This window comes from Marmota marmota, unplaced genomic scaffold (assembly GCF_001458135.2).
Source record: "Marmota marmota marmota unplaced genomic scaffold, marMar, whole genome shotgun sequence".
NCBI lineage: Eukaryota > Metazoa > Chordata > Mammalia > Rodentia > Sciuridae > Marmota > Marmota marmota.
The window spans coordinates 6,372,649-6,391,437 of NW_026000205.1; the positions used below are offsets into that span (position 1 = coordinate 6,372,649).

An 18,789-nucleotide genomic window follows, 5' to 3' on the forward strand; every position below is an offset into this window, starting at 1 on the left:
TTTATAAACCTCTACTTATTATTTCTTAAACTGAGGAAACTAAGGGGGGCAATATACTGTTTGTTTATATTACTATTATTATTATTATTATTATTATTATTACTACTACTACTATTACTACTACTACTACAGTTCTGAGGATTGAACTGAGGGCTTCTGTCATGCTAGGCAAGCACTCTACCACTGAGCCACTCCAGTTCCTGCACTCTGGTCTGTGTATATTTATACGCATATCTTAGCCGAGTGGCTGCCTTTCATAATATACATTACAAAAATTGAGGCTCAGAGAGGTAAAGTAACTTCTTGACTTCACATAGCTTATAAATGACAGAGGCCAGGGACAAAAGCTATGTGTGTCACTTTTTAGCCACCTCATGCTTTTCTCACAGGAAATCCTGGAGCAGATTAGAGCCCTGATGCTGTGGTGGAGGAGGAGGAGGGTCTGCCTTCTACCCTCTGTCCTTCCTACTCCCCCTGACCCCCAACCTCCAGACTCAGCCTGAGGCCCATGGCCACACAGCCACTGGAGAACCTCAGGCTACAGCCTGTGCAGCATCCTCCCACTCCCCGTCCCGGCCTTCTGCCCTCCCTGACCTGTTGTGCTCAGACTGCTGGAAGCTTGGGACAATGGTAAAGTCCCTGCGCCCCCTTGGGGTGTGACCTGGGGAGAGAGAAAAAGAGGTATGTTTAGGCCATTGTCTCCCAGAAACCCCCATGATGCTCCCTGTGCATATGACCCCCACTGTCCTCCCCAAGGGATGGGGGGAGAAGGGACTTTGTATACAATGCTACATTTGTATTATGTCACTTGCTTTCCATTATATCTTTCCTCACATTTACCCTAGGTGAGTCTGAGTCACAAGAAGGAAGGAATAATTCTCAACTGAGAGGTCTCCCTGCCTCCCACCTGGCACTCTCTAGTCCGGCTCACGTCCTCCAATGACATGTCCTTCCTATAGTGACTGAACTGAGGAGCAACTGTTCTTTGTGCTCCTGCTGACATTGGTTCTCCCAGAATGAAGATACTTGCCTTTTTAAAAATTTTTTATGGTACTGGGGACTGAATCCAGGGTTACTTTACCCTTTTACCTCCCCAGCCCTTTTAACTTTTTATTTTGAGGGAGGATCTCTCTAAGTTACTGAGGCTGGCTTTGAACTTGTGATCCTTCTGCCTCAGCCTCCCAAGTTGCTTAGATTACCAGCATGTGCTACTGCACCCAGCCACACCTGCCCTCAAAGATAAAATCTTTGTGTCAGTGTTGGGATGTCATATTACTTGATTTCCTGGGATCATCCCTACCTCCAATCTCACCTTTCTATCAGCCCCAGAAGCCTTGCTGAGTTTGACCCTGTCCCTCCCCATCTTAATACTCCTTCTTAGCTCCTTACTACTCAAGATCAAATTCAAGTTCCTCGTCATGAACTTGGGGCTCCTGCCTCCGGCCATCCCCACTCAACATTGCAGCTCCACTCAAAACTGCCCAGGAGTTCCTGCAAATAAGCCTGGCACTCCAGCATCTAGGCCTGTGTACACACCACTCCCTTCACCTGCGAGGCCCTTCTCCTCACATGGCCGGCTTTGGCTTATCCTTTATGATTCAGCTCAAAGGGTCCCTCTTCCTTCCACACCCCTGGGGCAGGGGGCTCCTCTCTGGAGTAGCACTCCTCTGGAGCCCTTTCCACAAATGGAAATAAAGGAATGGGAAAAAGATGTCCCAGTTGTGTATGATACTGAGTGGGCCTGTGCACAAGCTGTGGTCCTGAGGGATCCCCCATGGGTATAATGATGTCCGCGCCAGGTAAAAACAAAAACAACAACAACAACAACAACAAAAAAAAAAAAACCACCTCTCCCTGTCTCTGTAAGGATGTGAGCCTGGTCCATTCCCTGGTCATATATATCCATCCCCATGTTGCTATGTCCCTGTGAGAACTCTGTGTCAGTGTACATCTGTGCTTGGAAACCCTGTGTTCCCGGTATGACTGTACTTTCTATGTGACTGTCCCCAGGGGCCTCTGTTCTAGGCCCTGTGGACAACCAGGTAGGTTTGTTTCACACAGGTGCCTACCGGGCTTGTGGCTCCCCTGCCCCCCACAGGGCCCTCACGGTACCAGATGGGGGCTGTAGCTGGCTGGTTTCCCTGGGCTGGGCAGCATGGGCGCCGCGCTGCAGGGGTTGATGCGTTTCTCCTTCTGGCGTCGGTTGCAGAACCAGACGCGGATTACTTCCTTCTCCATGTGCAGCTGCTCGGCGATCAGCAGGATCTCCTCTGAGGTAGGCTTCTGGTTCTGTGGGCAGAGGGCTCGCTAGCACTGGCCTTCCCTCCTGCCACCCTCTGGGCCGCCAAGGAGGATGGGGCCTCACCGCTAGAAAACTCTTCTCTAAGGCGAAGCGGACATTTGTCTCGATGCTGGTCCTCTTCTTGCGTCTCCGGCCGGGCAGCCCGTCAAAACCCATGCTGGGGCTGCTCAGCTGGTTAGGGCTGGGCAGGCTTGAGTCGACAGACATAGTCTCTGTGCCAGGAGGAGACATGGGCTTGAGAGGGCCCTCCCACTGCCACAGCCCGCATCAGGTCCCCAACCCTAGAGCTCCAGCCCAATCTCACCTGCGTCATTGAGCCACTTCTCCAGGAGAGGCTTGAGTTTGCACATGTTCTTAAAGCTCAGGTTGAGGGCCTCAAAGCGGGAAATGGTCGTCTGGCTGAAGTCGTTGCCGTAGAGCTTGCCCATGGCCAGGCCCACATCACCCTGAGCCATGGGGTGAATACGGGGCTGAGGTCAGGCAGAGGTCTTCCGGTACTAGGGTGCCCGTCAATTAGCGGTCTACTCCCCACACCCCCATCAACTGACCACACCCCCACGCCACACACCTCCCACCCTGCAGGGTGTCCCCAGACCTGTGTGAAGCCCAGCTTGATGCGTCGTTGCTTGAAGGTGCGGGCGAACTGCTCCAGCTCTTCCAGATCACTGGGTTCCTCGGGGTGGGATGGTGGCTCCAAGCATTTGGGGGGCTGCGGGTGTGAGAGGTGCGGGTCGGGCAGCGTGGGGCGGGTCACGGCCTGGTGGAGCGGGCAGGTGGGGTGGGGAGCAGGACGGAGGGCGAGGATGGTGCTCAGCAGTGTCTGCGCGTCCCTGGTCCCTCCCTGCAGTCCAGACTCTTCCTGCGGGCTCCCCACCACCTGCCCCGCGGAAGCACCTCAACATTCAATGTCAATCCCGTTAAAGGTTCGACTCTGCTGCCCCTCATGCGTCCTGTCATTGCCTGGAACTCTCTGCACTGCCCCTTAGAATCTGCGATCACCCAGAAGGAGCAGCCAGCTTCTTTTGCCAAGTGCTTGTTCCCTGGAATGAGGAGGAGGGGAGTGGTACTTCCCTCCTCCTCTCCACCAAGGAATCAAAGACTGGCTCTGGCTGTGCCACTGAATTGCTGGACAGCTCAGGCTAAGGCTCGTAACTTCCCTGGGCCCCCCTTTCTCCTTCTGCAAGGGGGAAAACCATCATTGCTGCTCACTGGGGTTTTGGAAGAATCAGGTTAAAAATAAGTGGGTTTCCAGACCCACAGAATGTGCAACACCAAGAGTGAACCCTGATGTTCAAGCTATGGACTTTGGTAATAACAATGTGTCCATGTAGGTTCACTGAATGTAACACATGCACCACTTTGATTGAGGATGTTGATAAAGGGGAAGGCTTGCATGTGAAGGACAGCAGGTATATGGGATCTACCTTCCCTGTTCAGTTTTGCTGTGAGTCTAAAACTGCTCTAAAAATTTTAAGTCATAAAAAAATTGTAGATAGGCTGGGTGCAGTGGTGCACACCTGTAATTCCTGCAGCTTGTGAGGCTGAGGCAGGAGGATTCAGAGTTCAAAGCCAGTCTCAGAAAAACTAAGGTGCTAAGCAACTTAGTGAGACCCTGTCTCTAAATAAAACCCCAAATAGGTCTGGGGATGTGGCTCAGTGTTTGAGTGTCCCTGAGTCCAGTCCATGGTACCCCCCCCCCAAAAAAAAATTGTAGATTGCAAATAAAATATAAAAACAAAGACAGGGAGTACAATGAGAGAGATGGGCAAAGAAGCAAGAGTTCTACCTGGAATGCTTCATTGTTCTAAAAATAAAAAGTCTAAAGCAGGTGGTAGGAATAGGGATGTCTGTCATCCCTGATGATGCCAAACCCTGAGACCAGCTGTGGTTTGGAAATCCTAAGTTTTTCAGAGTTTGGGAAGTCTATATCTAGGGCATGTATTATAGATAAGGTGACACCTCCCAATCAGGCTAAAGGCATTACCTTGTAATCAGACACATTAGCAATTCTGCAGCAGCAGGAATATTATACCAAGAGACATAGGAAGTCATACACTGCCCCACATCAGGCAGGGCAGCTTTTGCAGCCAAATTAGTTCTGTTGCCAATGTTGCAAGAACACCTTGACTTTCAGAGCATTTGAATTTCAGTGCTGTAGCCAAGACCTGTATTGGTCTTTAAACTTTTCAGTCTTTCTGAACTAGTTCATACGTGTGTGTGTGTGTGTGTGTGTGTGTGTGTGTGTGTTTGGGGGCACTGGGAATTGAACCCAGAGGTTTGAGCAGGCTAAGCATACACTCTTTAACTGAGCTACACCCCCAACCTCTGTATATTTTCTGAAAGGGTTGTTCAAGAAAAAAAAAAAAAGGAAAAAAAACTGAACTAAGTAAAAGGTTGTGAAAGAGTCTCACTAAACTCTAGAACCCAGGCAGCAAACTGAAGGAAAGGGGTCCAGGCAAGAGGACCCTGAGATGCCCTGGAGAGCTGATACCCTTTCTAAGGGGCGGGGGGCAACTCACTCACTGCCTCCAGGTAATCACATGAATCTACATCAGTTTTGCAAGATATTCTGATTTGTGAAGAGAAGCTGGGGATTGGAGCTTTCTGGGAATTAAGCTAATGATGGTCAAATAAAACATCTGTGGGCCCCTCTCCTAGGACAGACTCTAAGTCTGGGAAATGAACATGAGTTAGCGCCTAACAGATGCCTTGCTCACAAGAACCCTCCAGTTTCATGCTGGAAGAAACCAAGGCATTTCTAACAGAAAGCCTTGCAACCTCCTGAAAGTTTGTGCTTGTTAAGATGTACGTTTTGAGGGCATGGGGATCATCAGATCTAAATCTTTCTTCAGATTCTCAGAGGAGTCTGTGTGCCTGAAAAGGTTAAGGGGCACTAGTCTAGTTTGACTCCCTTCGTCCTCTAGAGGAAGGCTCGGATCCAGACAGGAAGCATGCTTTGGGGTCACACAGAAAACCTGCGGCAGATTCCCCAGCTTCTGTCTTGGTTCCCGTGGCTTGGGGTGGGCAATGAAAATGAGACCCCCCCACACACACCACCCCTGTTCACCAGCCGAGGGCCGTGCTACTAGCCTGGCCTGGGCACACTCAGAGGACCCTCTCACCTGTGTGGGAAGCCCGGCCCGGGGTTGGGAGGTCAGAAGAGCTCCCTGGGTTTGCTGAGGTAGCTGGAATAGATTTGGCGTCGGTAGCAGGCCTGGAGAGAAATGGGGGATACACAGGGTGAGGGGGGGGGATGGGGGAGGTAAGGGAGTACTGTTGAGGCATCAGGGAAGTGGATTTTTGTTTGTTTGTTTGCTTGTTTTGTGAGGGAGCAGGGACAGGAGGGGAGACTTACCTGGCTGACTCTGCTGGGTCTGCGGCAGCAGGAACTGAGCAGGTGGCTGGAGGTGGTGGCCTGGCACAAGCACCAGCTGCTGGAGCTGGAGGAGCTGCTGTATGTCCTGGCAGAAAGGTGATGGACAGAAAGACCATCAGCCTGAGTCCTGGCCAGATTCCTCCCTCTCTGTATCACCTGAGTCCCCAAGGGACTAAAACAGGAACAGTGCAATCTGGCACTGGGCAGCAAGGGAGTCCATCAGTCTCTGAACAGCACCCTGAGCTGGGGGCACCCAGAGGCTTCTTTTGCCATGGGGTACCAGAGAGTCCCATATGAGCAGTCTTAGGAGAGCTCGCTCTTCATTTATTTATTTTCCTTCCTAATGAAATCTTTGCCTTGCCATACATTCCTGCAGAACAAATAGGTTTGTTTAAAAATGTAAACCAAATGGGCTGGGGCTGTGGCTCAGTGGTAGAGCACTCACCTAGCACATATGAGGCCCTGGGTTCGATCCTCAGCACCACATAAAAAATAGATAAATAAAACGAAGGCATTGTATCCAACTACAACTAAAAAATAAATATTCTTTAAAAATGTAAATCAAATTAAATCTTTCTTCTTTTTAAAACACTCCTAAGACAAATGATAAGATACCCCAAATTGGTTTTAAAATACTTCAGCAAATAGAGGCTTTGTAATTTGGCAAAACCACTTTGGGCAACTCTTTTGCACTGTTATGAATTGATAAAAAGATATACTGGAATCTTAATCTCCAGAACCTCAGAGCATAAACTTATTGGAAACAGGGTCTTTGCAGATGATCAAGTTAAAACAAAGTCATTAGAGTGGACTCTAGTCCATTATGATTGATGTCCTGATAAAAGGGCAAATTTGGAAACAGAGGAAAGATGATGTGAAGAAACACAGGGGAAAGATGACCTTCTACAAGCCAAGGACAGACTTCCAGAACAGATGTTTTCTTCACAGCCCTCAAAGGGATCAACACGCCAACACCTCGGTTTTAGACTTCTAGCCCCCCAAACTGGGAGAAAGTAGTTTCTCTTGTCTAAGTCACACAATTTGTGGTTATTAGAGCAGCCCTAGTAAATTAATCCAGTATCTACTGAAACTGAACCTAACCTGCCTTATGATCCAGCAATTCCTTCCCTGGGTATGAAGCACCATAAATGTGTATGAATGTTCTCCACAAGATGGGCTAGAATGTCCATGTAGGCCATTGGAAATAGCCAGAACCAGAAGACAGCCCCAGTGCCTCACAGCAGGGTGGGTAAATAATTCAATGGATGCTACGGCAATGAAGATGAGTGTCCAGAGTCTACCTGACATCACACACAACAGCACCAACTTCCCGAGCCTCGTAAGTGAAAGAAGCTAGTTGCAGGAAAGAACACCTGTTGATTCTCCTCGTTTCATTTCCTGTCAGGAGCTTGGGAAGCTTCTGCATGCCAGTTCATGGGCACGCCGCCCACTTTGTAGGTATCCATTGAGCTGTATGTCTATGTACACTTTTCTGTATGTGTTATACCTCAGTGAAGTTTTTCTTTTAAGGGTGTGAGGCAGGGGAAGAAGCAGAGGAATAAAATCCAGCCCACCCCACCACCAAAAAAGTGAGGTGTATGGATGAAATCCTACATGCCAGTAGGACTGACAAAATGTTGGTGTCTGTTAAGCCGGGCGGTGGGCATACGAGTTCGCTGCATCAGTCTCTCTACTTCTATGCTTGGACATTTCCAAAAGGAAAAGCAACACCCCCATACACACTGCAATCAAAACGCTTCACCTGGGTATAAGGCCTTTATACAGGCCTGTGCAGTTCTCCCTGACCTCAACCCTCCTTCTGTCCTCTCCAGCCACTCAGTCCTCTTCTGAGCGAATTTTTTTCCTGTCTCAGGACCATTGCACATGCTGTTCCCTCTATGGGCATGTTCTAGTTCTTATACAAACTCTCCTCAGAGATGCCCACTTTGATTATGTACTATAAACAAGCCCACAACCCTACCTCCCTTTCTCAATCCCCATTTCACCTCCTTCACAAGCCTCATCAGACTTCAGGGGTGGCTCTTTCTGTTTCCTCATTCATAGTGTGCCGCCCTCACTAGGAGGTCAGTTGCATGAGAGCATGATCTTGACTCTTTCCATCACAACACTGTATCCTTAGCACTAGAATAGCACCTAGCACCCAGTAGGTGTTCCACATATTTATTTTATGGACAAAAACTCATACTTCATCATTTACTTTCCAAATTTTATGTATATGTAGCTAAAAACTATAACATTATTTATGATATTTTTCTCTTCTGGGAAATTTGGGGTGTTGGCATATGCCCCTCAATTCCTTTCAATGCTAAAGACCAATTTAATGTCCCAGGAAATGAACATTTGAGAAAAATATAAGCAACTTGACAGAAAAGGTTGATTTCTCTAATAAAGAACAATTACAAATCCATAAGAAAAATACTAATGATCCAATACTCTAGAGAGCGCCTACCAAAGGAAGTACAGTGAATTCACATCACAAGTAAACACATAGAACTACACTGAGGTGCTCTTTTTATTTCTCAGATCAGCAAAGATGAAAACAGTGCACAAGACACCACAGTGGAAATGTGGGAAAACACTCTTTCCGTGACTGGTGGGGGGAAACTTGGCAATGTCTATAAAAATTGCAAATTACATATCCTCTGACACTGCCGTTCCACTGCTAGGACTTTGTCTTAAAGACACATTCACGCTTGTGCAAAATGACCTCCATAGAAAGATATTCCCAGCAGCATGCAGTGTTCTAGCAAGAGTAGGAATCAGTTGGTCATGAAGCAATAGAGGATGGGTGGGTGAATTAGGGTGGAGCTTCACAGTGGACACTATGCAGTCATCAAAAGAAGACTCTTTGTGTCTTGATATAGAAGTCTCCAGAATGTCCTGTCAAGTGGAAATCTCAAGAGGCAAAACAATGGATATGATGTGCAATTATTTGTGTAAAAAGTGTAAATATAGGTATTGATTTGGGTATGCATAGATAATATTTGGAAAACTATACCAGAAACAGGTCATGCTGTAAATCCTTCTGCATTTCTTAGATTTGGAACATTTATCTTGTCCAAACAAATATTCAGGTGTCCTGCCCCCGCCCACCCAAATAGTGGCGACCAACATCTATGCTTTTCCAATCATTCATCTTACAACAATTCAAGGCTGTTCCCTATCTCCCTGAAAAGAGAAGCCTCTGCTTTCTCCATTTCCAGCAGAGGAGGAGGTATGCTGATGCTTCCTCCCTCTAGCTGCCAGTCCCCTCAGTGTCCAGTGTAAGGGTTTTGAAGTCTTCCACTATATCCTGTGAGACCAAGTCCACTCTGCCTTCCTTCTCCTAACTACTGCAGACCAATAACATGCCCATGGCCATCTCCCTTCAGATGTAGATCAACTTCAAAGCAAAAAAATTAAGCTTTACAGCCCTCCATTTACAATAGACCCTTCCAAAGCCCTTGACCTAATATTTCATAATATTGTCTTCTTTTTATTTCAAAGCCCTCCAAACTGTGTACTCTTCAGGCCTCAGAAAAGGAGACCCACCCTGCTCTGTGCTGCCCTCTCACAAGACAACAAGTTTGTTGATGTACTTTCTTCCTCTGCTCGACTGAAACTCTAGCAGGAAGAGGCATGTCTTATTTAACTTCTTGTATTCATAACCTTTAAAAGAGCCTCAGAAACCCCCATTATATGCCCACTGGATTGAATCCAATGGAAAAAAACTAGAAAGTTTTATATGATTTTTTTTCCTTATTTGCTATGACTCTTAGTATGTTGATTAAAATATTTGGTAACTTGTACCTCTCCCTAGCATGATTCTCAATGAAAACTCCCCTTTCCTGCCAGAAGCCTAAAAGAGGTGTCTGATTTGCATCCTGAATCAGCAGGAGAGAGGACGGGGAAAGTGAATCCTGGGTTGTAGAGGATCTCATGGTGAGAAATATAGATTTAAAAAATTATCCACCCCATCCAGTTAACCAGACCAAGACTCAGGGGTCATCTGTGGTTCCTACTTTCCCTTTCTCTCTGCTATCCATCCAATCCAGCTCACTTTCTACCAGCTCCCTCTACTTCTTTTTCTCCCCACTGTCACCATCCTGGATGAAGCCACCATACCATTTGCCCCTGACCATCCATTCTTCCAAAGCAGCCAGAGAGGGATCTAACGAAATGTAATTCTGCGCATTCATATGTCCTCATTTTTTTTTAACAGTACTGGGGATTGAACCATCGAGTGCTTTGAGTGCTTTACCATTAAGCTACATCCCCAGCCCTTTTTATTTTACTTTATTTGAGATACTGGGGATTAAACTCAGGGGCACTCAACCACTGAGCCACATTTCCAGCCCTATTTTGTATTTTATTTAGAGACAGGGTCTCACTGAGTTGCTTAGCACCTAGCTTTTGCTGAGGCTGGCTTTGAACTTTCGATCTTCCTGCCTCAGCCTCCTGAGCCACTGGGATTACAGATGTGTGCCACTGCATCTGGCTCCTTTTTATTTTTTGAGACAGGGTTTTGTTAACTTACTGAAGGTCTCAATAAATGGCTAAAGCTAGCCTTGAACTTGTGATCTTCTTGCTTCAGCCTCCTGAGTCATTGAGATTACAGGATGTGCCACAATGCCTGGCTTATGCCATGAATTCTTTGACATCTGAAACAAGCTATCACTCCATTCTCAGAATTAAAAACACACAAAATAAAACATGGGATTCCAATTAAATCAATCATATTGAAATGCAGTTAAGTATATTTTAAATTGTAATAAGTAATCTGTAGGTTTCTTTACAAGCACATCAAATAAGAGGATCCAGCAATAGGTCTGATAACTTCTATAATTTCAAAACAACGATGTGAAAAATATGTGTATATATATATATATATATATACACACACACACACACACAATACATAAATATACTTTTTTGTGTATGTGTATACTGGGAATTGCACCCAGGGTGCTCTACCACTGAGCTTCATCCCAGCCCTTTTTATTTTTTATTTTGAGACATGATCTTACTAAGTTGCCAAGGCCAGCCTTTAACTTGTGATCCTCCTGTCATTGCCTCCCAAGTATGTGAGATTACAGGTGTGTGTCCCTGCACCTGGAGAAAACAATATTCTGAGAGATATGCAATATCTCTAGATGGGGATAAGAAAATCTCTGTACATCCTATTGGTAACAGTTCAAGTACTGCTAATACTACTGTGGCCTCTTGTCTGCACTCACAATAGAAGGAAACACTGTTTTTCTGGTTAGCAAATGGTAAAAAATGAGGCATATATATTTTTTTCCCATCCAAGTTCATGGACTCTCTGAATGCCATCCACTGACCCTTCCTGGGATGGTCTGTGGACTCCTGGTCCCTGTTCTAAAATATAAATAGAACCACGAACCTTCCTTTATGTTCATCACATTTATAACAGAACCTACTCCCTGCTGCAGCCCAACCTGCCCCAGGCCCCCGTTGACCCCTCCTTTCTCACCTCATGGCTTCTCAAACCCTGACCTAATTAACGACAGCGACCTCTTTCCTATCACTGAACCCAAGGAGTCCTCACCTCAGGGTCTTTGCTATTCCTCTAGATCTGCACATCTAGCCCCTCCTCATTCAAGGATATATCAAATGCCCCTCTCTGAGAGGCTTTCCCTGGCCACCTGCTCTGATAAAGGGTCTTCCTTCTCTTCTGACACTACATCACATTCTCGCCAACATTGCAGTTATCTGCTTCCTATGTATCTCCCCAACTAAAGCGGGCATCAGCTCCATGTGCACAAGCTTGTCTACCTTATCCCCACTTAGAAAGGTGCCTGGGCATGGCATGTCCACCAAATATTTGCTGACTAAAGGAATAAAAGAAAAGATTCTGGGTGAACAGTGAGCAGGGTAAGGACTGGGATTAGCCGGTAGGGGGCCCCATTTCTCCACAATGTAGATTCCACGTGGCTTGCTAAAGCCACTAGGGGGCGTGTTACGTCTGAGACAAATGGTGGAAAAGTTAGTTAAGCAGAGAAGCTGTGGTAGGGAGGGCCCTTGGCCAGCATAGTTCCTGATCAACTGCTCTGTCCCCAACTTCTGAGGAAAATTAGCCCAGAGGTTTAGCGCACCCAGCACACCCTACTACAACTGAGAAGGAATGGACCAATTCTTGCTCATTACTATATTCTGATCACCCTCCATTCCTATTGCAAACCTGTAACAGGCAATCAACATATTTTCAATAAATGAATGAGAGGAAACCTCAGTACAGATCAGCTATGCTTTGCTGCAGCTAGGATTTTAGCCACAGGCTGAGGACAAAAAAGTGGTTTATATGTTACATGAGTGAATGGGTGGGTGGAGGGATAATTTCTCACTTTCTCATTTGAGCTTGGGAGGGAGAAAGCCATGACAGTGAACTTGAGGAGATGTGGGTCCCAGAGCCAACCAGCTGAAACACAGCCCAGGTGCTGTGCCTCACTCCAGTGCACAGGGCAGACAGCCCACTCCTGTGGCTCTCATCCACCATGACTGGAATAGTGTTGGCCCACATGCCTAATATGGCAAATTATGACCAGTCTAGACTCCTCATGCTAAGACACGGGCAACCGTCAGTAAAGTCCAGACTGGAGAACAGGAAGGGGTGGGGTCTGGGAAGCAAGTAAATTATGATTGATGATGTTCTAAATGAGGACAGGTGGGAGAACATTGGCCGACAGTTACAAAGTTTCAGTTAGGAGGAATAAATTATGGTATTCTATGGCTCAGCACAGGATCTATAGATAATAACAGTGTTATTGTACATCCTAAAATCGATAAAAGAGAGGATTTTTTTTAGTTGTAGATCCCAAATACCCTTATTTATTTATTTATTTATTTATTTATTTATTGTTATGTGGTGCTGAGGATTGAACCCAGGTCCTCACATGTGCTAGGCAAGTGATTTACCACTGAGTTACAACACCAGCCCAAGAGAAGATTTTTTTAATACAGGGCTGGAGATCAGATCCACAGCCTTAAGTGTGCTAGGCAAGTGCTGGGCTACACCCCCAACCCAAACAGCAGATTTTAAATGTTCTTACCACCCAGAAATGGTGCTATTTGGACTGATGAATATGGCAAGTACCCTGATTTGATCATTCCACAATGTATACATGAATCAAAACATCACATTGTATTTCATAAACATTAACAATCATTACTTGTCAGTTAAAACTAAAGTTTAGGGTTGGCAGCACAGCTCAGTGGTGGAGCACTTGTCTAGCATACATGAGGTTCCATCCCAGCACAAAAGGTAAGTAAAATAAAATAAAATAAATGAGGACAGGCTTCCTGACACTCTGAGAGGCGTGGTAGGATGGCATGAAGGAGTTCCTACACTGGTGGGAGGTTAGGGACGCCCTCCTAAGCGTCCCTTCCAGTTTAGAAATTCAGGGGTTTGAGTCTTGGTCCTCATGACAACTTCTTGGCACTTGACCCAGGGAAGCAAAGTTATTTTGGGGGCCTCAACTTCCTTTACTGTCTGGAATGGTGATGCAAATGTCCCCCAAAGACTGAAGCTTTGGAATCATTATTACTAGGTCATTTCTCTCTCAGGGCCTCAGTTTTCTTATCTACAGAAAGGGGAGAAGAGTGTCTTGTTCTTCACTGGGTTGCTCTGAGGCCTGAGTAATATCATCCAGAGAGCGCTCTCGGAATTGCAACATTCTCCTCAAATATGAACATTGGTGGCCACTGCCATCTCATGGCACCCCACTCCACTGTGAGCCCTCAAGGACACAAACCCTACCTAGCTATTGAATCCATCGCTTCCTGAAAACTGACAACTTCCAGTGCCCATCCGGGTCCTCTGCTGAGCTTTGGTCTGTCTGTCTGCTTACCTGCTGCCTCCACTTGGGTGACTAAGAGACTCTTCAGACAAACCCCAACACGTCCAGAAGAAACTGCTGACTCCCTACCCAAGTCTTCCAGAATACCCTTTTCCTTCCCTGTCTTCCCCAACTCAGGAACCACCCCATCACCACCCAGTTGCTAAAGCCAAATTCCTAGGCATCATTCTTGACTCTTCCAATCCATAAAAAGCATCGCCCACACCCACTGGGCGCCTGCAAGGACTTCCTACTGGCTCTGTGGTTCTACTTTACCCCGGGCAATCTGTCCTCCCCGCAGCCCAGGAGCTTTGTAAAATGCCAATCAGGTGGTGTCACCCCCCTGTTAAAATAAAAAAAAAAAGTCCACAAAGCCTCCCATCATGCCTCAGAGTACTTTTCTAACTTCTTGCACTGGCCCACAAAACCCTGCAAACTCTGGTCCTGTGTTCCTCTCCTCACCTCCTCCACATCCCCCTTGCCCACCCTGCTCCAGCCACGCCTCCTCCTTCTGTGCTTTAAACAAAACAAGCTGTTTCCCAGCTCAGCACCTTTGCACTTGCTGTTCCCTCTTCCTGAAATGCTCTTCCCCCAGCATTTTTCATGGTTGACTCATTCAGTCCTCTACTCTCAAAGGCCATCTTCTCAGAGAAACCTTTCCTAACCACCCATCAAAAGTGGCTCCTCCCTTTCCGACACAGCCTTGTTTCATTTTCTGCCTTACACTTACTCTGAAACTATCTTGTTGCTGGATTGTTATTTGTTTACTGTCTGTATATGGTCTTCAAGAACAGCCACCTCTGCCCTGTTCTCAGCTGCCCCTCAGGGTGTAAATGGGCCCCTGGCATTCAAAATGTGACCAATAAGTGCCCGCTGAATGAATAAATGACCATGACTCTTCTTCCAGGTACTCTACCAGGGGAAGCTCTAAAGGGGAGGGGGGCATGCAGCCGGGTGTGGTGACACACACCTGAAATCCCATGACTTGGGAGGCTGGGGCAGTTTAAAGAGGTCCTAAGCAACTTAGCAAGACCCTGTCACATACATACACACACACACACACACACACACACACACAGCTGGGAATGTACCTCAGTAGTAAAGCTCTCCTGGATTCAATCCCAAGTACAAAAAAAAAAAAAAAAAAGAAGAGGAAGTGGGGATGTCCAGAGTCCAGAGTGAGCTCATCTCTGCACTACATTTCCTAGAGGTTGGCCTCTCCACATGGAACCCAGGAAATCCTGACCGCTGGGTCAGAACACCATGAAACACAGAGAACCATTCAACAGAGAGATAAACTTGCATGCACCTTACATGCTGCCTTACACTAAAATTCCAGGATAGGCAGACAATAGTGGGAGAGACTGGCCCAATTCTGGAACCCCAAGGTTCTAAGATGCACTGACCACACACCTCCAGGTCTGGTACCACTATCCCTCTTCAACAACATCTCTTTCCTGTGGGAACTTGTCTCCCCCATGCTCAAGTCATGAGGGCCAGATGGGGCTGACCCTGCCTTCTCCAGGGATTGGGTGACCACTCAAACCTGACCAGTGGATATGTCGGATCCTTCAGGGCAGGAAGTCTGGAAGTGCTGGTGCCACTTCGCTTGCCCCAGAATGAAACAAGAAGACAGATCTCTGGAGCTGGGTGTGATATTCCAGGGCAGGTGTTTTCAATGATCTGAGTCAAATATTTCCATTTCTTCTTCAGCCACCCTTGAGTCGAGCCTTGGCCTATTTGGAGCCCCCTCCCAGCTTATTCTTCGCTGTCACCCTCCCCAGCTCCCTAAGCCTGTCCTGCATTCTCACGACTGACTGGCTCTTCCCACTGTGTGGAAGCCCTTCTTCCAACTCATCAACACACTCCTCCCCTCAGTTCAGATACTGCCTTCTCTTGAAAGCCTGCCAGATTCCCTTGGACACATGCACATTCCTTGTCCCACATTCCCACCACATCCTGTGGGTGTCCCTGGGAAACCTTTATTCACTAGGCATTACCAGCCTAAAAGATTTGGGTAACCTTTATTTCCTGTGGTTCTACTAGGAAAATAGGGATTCTACGCCTGCTTCCCTGACACTCACACGTTCCAAATACAGAATAATATTTTAACAGTTAATGATTAATGTAAGTTTTCAATCAATGCCAACTCCTATCCCAGACATTTTGAAACACTCCCCTGGAGAGATCAAAAAACTGCAGCAAAACGTCCTTCATTGATTCCATAAGCATTCATGTTGCCCCAGGTTGAATACACCTCACTGAACGTTGGTCAAATTATAAAACAATATTACAATTAACCTTCCATCTGTAAGCCAGGAAATTGCAGGGAAGGATCCTGCCAAACTGTCTAACTGGCACTATGGAAGGAGGACTGCGCCTTCATACTTTATATAATTCTGGAGTGACAGAGTTTATAAGTGCTTCCCCCTCATCCCCAGTGCTGGGTTTGAACCCAGGGCTTCACACATGCTGTGCAAGTGCTCTACCACTGAGCTACACCCTAGTTCTATGGGTGCTTTTGACTCTCTTTTCTGGGCTTCTTAATATCTGTAAATAAAACTTCTCAATGGTTGATGTGCCTGTTTCACTACATCTTTCCTGAGGAGCAAGGATGACTGGGACTCACTACTAAGTCTTCAGCTTCCTGCTAGGGCCTGACTCTCAGAAGGCCAGGAAATATCTGTGAAATGACTGAAAGAATGGAGCTGAGCAGGCAAGAGAAGTGGAGGATGGGGAGTTGGAGGCCCAGGAGCTGGCTGGGAGGGCTGGAGCAGTGGGCAGCTGGGGCAGGCGGAGCTGCCTCTGGGCCCTGCGTGGTGTCGAGCACCCAGACGGTACAGAATAAACTACTGATGGGAAATTGGGGCCACAAGGTAACTCAGCCTATGAGAAAGAATCCCTAGAAAACAAACTTGGTCCAGCTTTGCACAAGCTGAGGACACACAGAGAAAGACCAGGGGTGACAATGCTGGGGAGGTAGGAGTAAGAGGAAAGGGCTTGCAGGGAGAGATTCAAGGAGACCTTAGCAACCAGGGACTGGCTGGACAGCAGGTGGCAGAGGGTTGGCCTGCTGCTGGGCAGTCAGGGGGTCGGGAGTTCCTAGGGGTGCACGAATGCATGGAGTGTTGGCTGCTAATGGGGTGATGGCCTGGCTGGGCCTGCACCGGGTTGCCTGCCTTTCGCCCTCCTCCTTCCTCTAGCCTTTGTCCCTCTGACAGACATTTCCTTAGGCATATTCAGACAGCGGGAGGGAGGGAAATCCACACAGACCTCGTGGAGACATGTACTATTGAGTTGGGCCTAATGGATGAAGAGTAGCTGTCCAGGTAAAGAAAGGGAACAATTCTAGGTAGAAAGGAGAACGGGAGCAGGGGCTGCCCAGCCCAGTGAGGAGCCCCAAGGGCTTGGCATTGCTAAGTAAAGAGCCCTTGGCCGTGTACTATGAGGCAAATGGAACACCTGCTGCTGGTGACCTGGGTGGGAGGGGCCGTGAAGGACATGTCCAAGGAAGACAGCTAAAGGCAGCAGTCAGAGGCCATGTGGTTAGAGCCCTAGGCTCCCAAGGCCCTGGGTTCAATTCCCAGCACCACTGGCTTCCTAACCAGTTCTGCCACTTCTGTTAACTGTGTGACCCGGGGAATGTCATTTTGCCACTGGGAGCTCAGGTGAAGTGAGGCTGCATGAGTTCAGAAGTCACTGCTGGCACAGTGCCTGGTACAAAGGCAGCACCCAGAAGACTAGACCACAGCTATTGTTCTATGGTGAGCCAGGTACTGGAAGGCTACACAGGAAGAGTCATCATAGAGCAGTGAGGCCCGGTGGCTCTGAGTTTCCCTGCAGAATCAGGCCCAGGAGCAGCCTATTCTAAAGAAGGCAGGTATCAGTTCAGTGTTCAGGCAAATTCCAGATGGGAGCATCAGTCAGTAACAGAGGGATGAACTCCATCAAGGGAATAGACTTTGGTGCACACCTGTAATCCCAGCGCCTTGGGAGGCTGAGGCAGGAGGCAAGTTGGAGGCCAGCCTCAGCAACTTAGTGAGACTTTCAGCAACTTAGCGAGACCCTGTCTCAAAATAAAAAAATAAATGAATAAAAGGACTGGGGATTCAGTGTGGTGGAGTGCCCCTGGGTTCAAGCTCCAGTACCAATAAATAAATAAATACGTATATGCATGAACAAATATATAAATAAATAAAAATAAAAAGGGAAAAAGCCTTGCAGGGTAGACAACATCTGCTGCCAGGGGGTCCTGGAAAGATGGTGGATGGAGTAAGAGAAAAGCTTTGGACCTCTAGGCTAAGGAGGTGAAGCAGGTGTCTTTGTTGCAGGATTTCTCAGGATCTTCCCCCCCTTAATGAGCAGCACAAACTCAAGTGCTGGTGGAAACTACACAGACAGCACAAATGGGTGACGTGGGCAAATGTACTGGAGAGAACGTGTCAGTCTGAAGGGGAATCCAACTAGGCTCCTACCTTGCTCCTTTTGCTAGCTGACTATCCTTATGGGAAATTTATTAACCACTGTCAAGTTAGACTGTGTACCCTCAAAAGATAGGGTGAAATCCTAATTTCTGGTTCCCCAAATATATCATTATTTGAAAACAAGGTGTTTGCAGGTATAATCAAGTTAAAATGAGGTCAGAGCCCAGTGCAGTGGTACATGCTTGTAATTCCAGTGACTTGGGAAGCTGAGGCAGGAGGATCATGAGTCGAAAGCCAGCTTCAGCAAATTAGCGTGACCTTGTCTCAAAATAATAAAATGAAAAAGGTTAGGGATGTGGCTCCTCGGTTAAGCACCCCTGGGTTCAATTCCTAGTAATAATAATAATATCATTATGGTAGACTCTAGTACAATGACTCTTGTCTTATAAGAAAGAAATTTAGGGCTGGGATATAGCTCAGTTTGTAGAATGCTTGCCTCTCATGCCCAAGGCCCTGGGTTCAATTCCCAGCACCACAAGAAGAAGAAAAAAGAAAGAAAGAGATTTAGATACAGAGGCAGACACAAAGAGCAGGCCATATGTCAACAGAGGCAGAGTTTGGAGCCATCCATTCTTGGAACACCAAGGATTGCTGGCACCACCAGAAGCTAAAAAAGTCAAGGAGCGATTTTCCCCTAGAGACTGCAGAGGGAGCATGACCCTGCTGATACCTTGACTTTGAACTTATGATCTGAGATAATACATTTCTGCTGTTTTTAGGAGGGGTTATTGTGTTTTTGTTTTTTTGGTACCAGGGATTGAACCCAGGAGC

General features: G+C 47.0%; 1 protein-coding gene across 24 annotated transcripts in view; it reads right to left on the reverse strand.

The window, feature by feature from the left end:
• Pou2f2 (POU class 2 homeobox 2) overlaps positions 1 to 18,789 on the reverse strand; it is a 62,940-nt gene that overhangs the window by 6,734 nt on the left and 37,417 nt on the right. For 16 of the 24 annotated variants that reach the window (XM_048790796.1, XM_048790795.1, XM_048790799.1 and 13 more), the window contains 7 exons: positions 5,658 to 5,763; positions 5,425 to 5,516; positions 2,898 to 3,059; positions 2,607 to 2,748; positions 2,366 to 2,514; positions 2,113 to 2,289; positions 595 to 661 (listed from right to left, as the gene is read on the reverse strand). In XM_048790796.1, coding sequence (XP_048646753.1) covers positions 595 to 661; positions 2,113 to 2,289; positions 2,366 to 2,514; positions 2,607 to 2,748; positions 2,898 to 3,059; positions 5,425 to 5,516; positions 5,658 to 5,763 — 895 coding nt within the window. The remainder of the gene's footprint in view (positions 1 to 594; positions 662 to 2,112; positions 2,290 to 2,365; positions 2,515 to 2,606; positions 2,749 to 2,897; positions 3,060 to 5,424; positions 5,517 to 5,657; positions 5,764 to 18,789) is intronic. The other 8 variants (XM_048790793.1, XM_015496779.2, XM_015496776.2 and 5 more) reach the window with 1 other exon arrangement.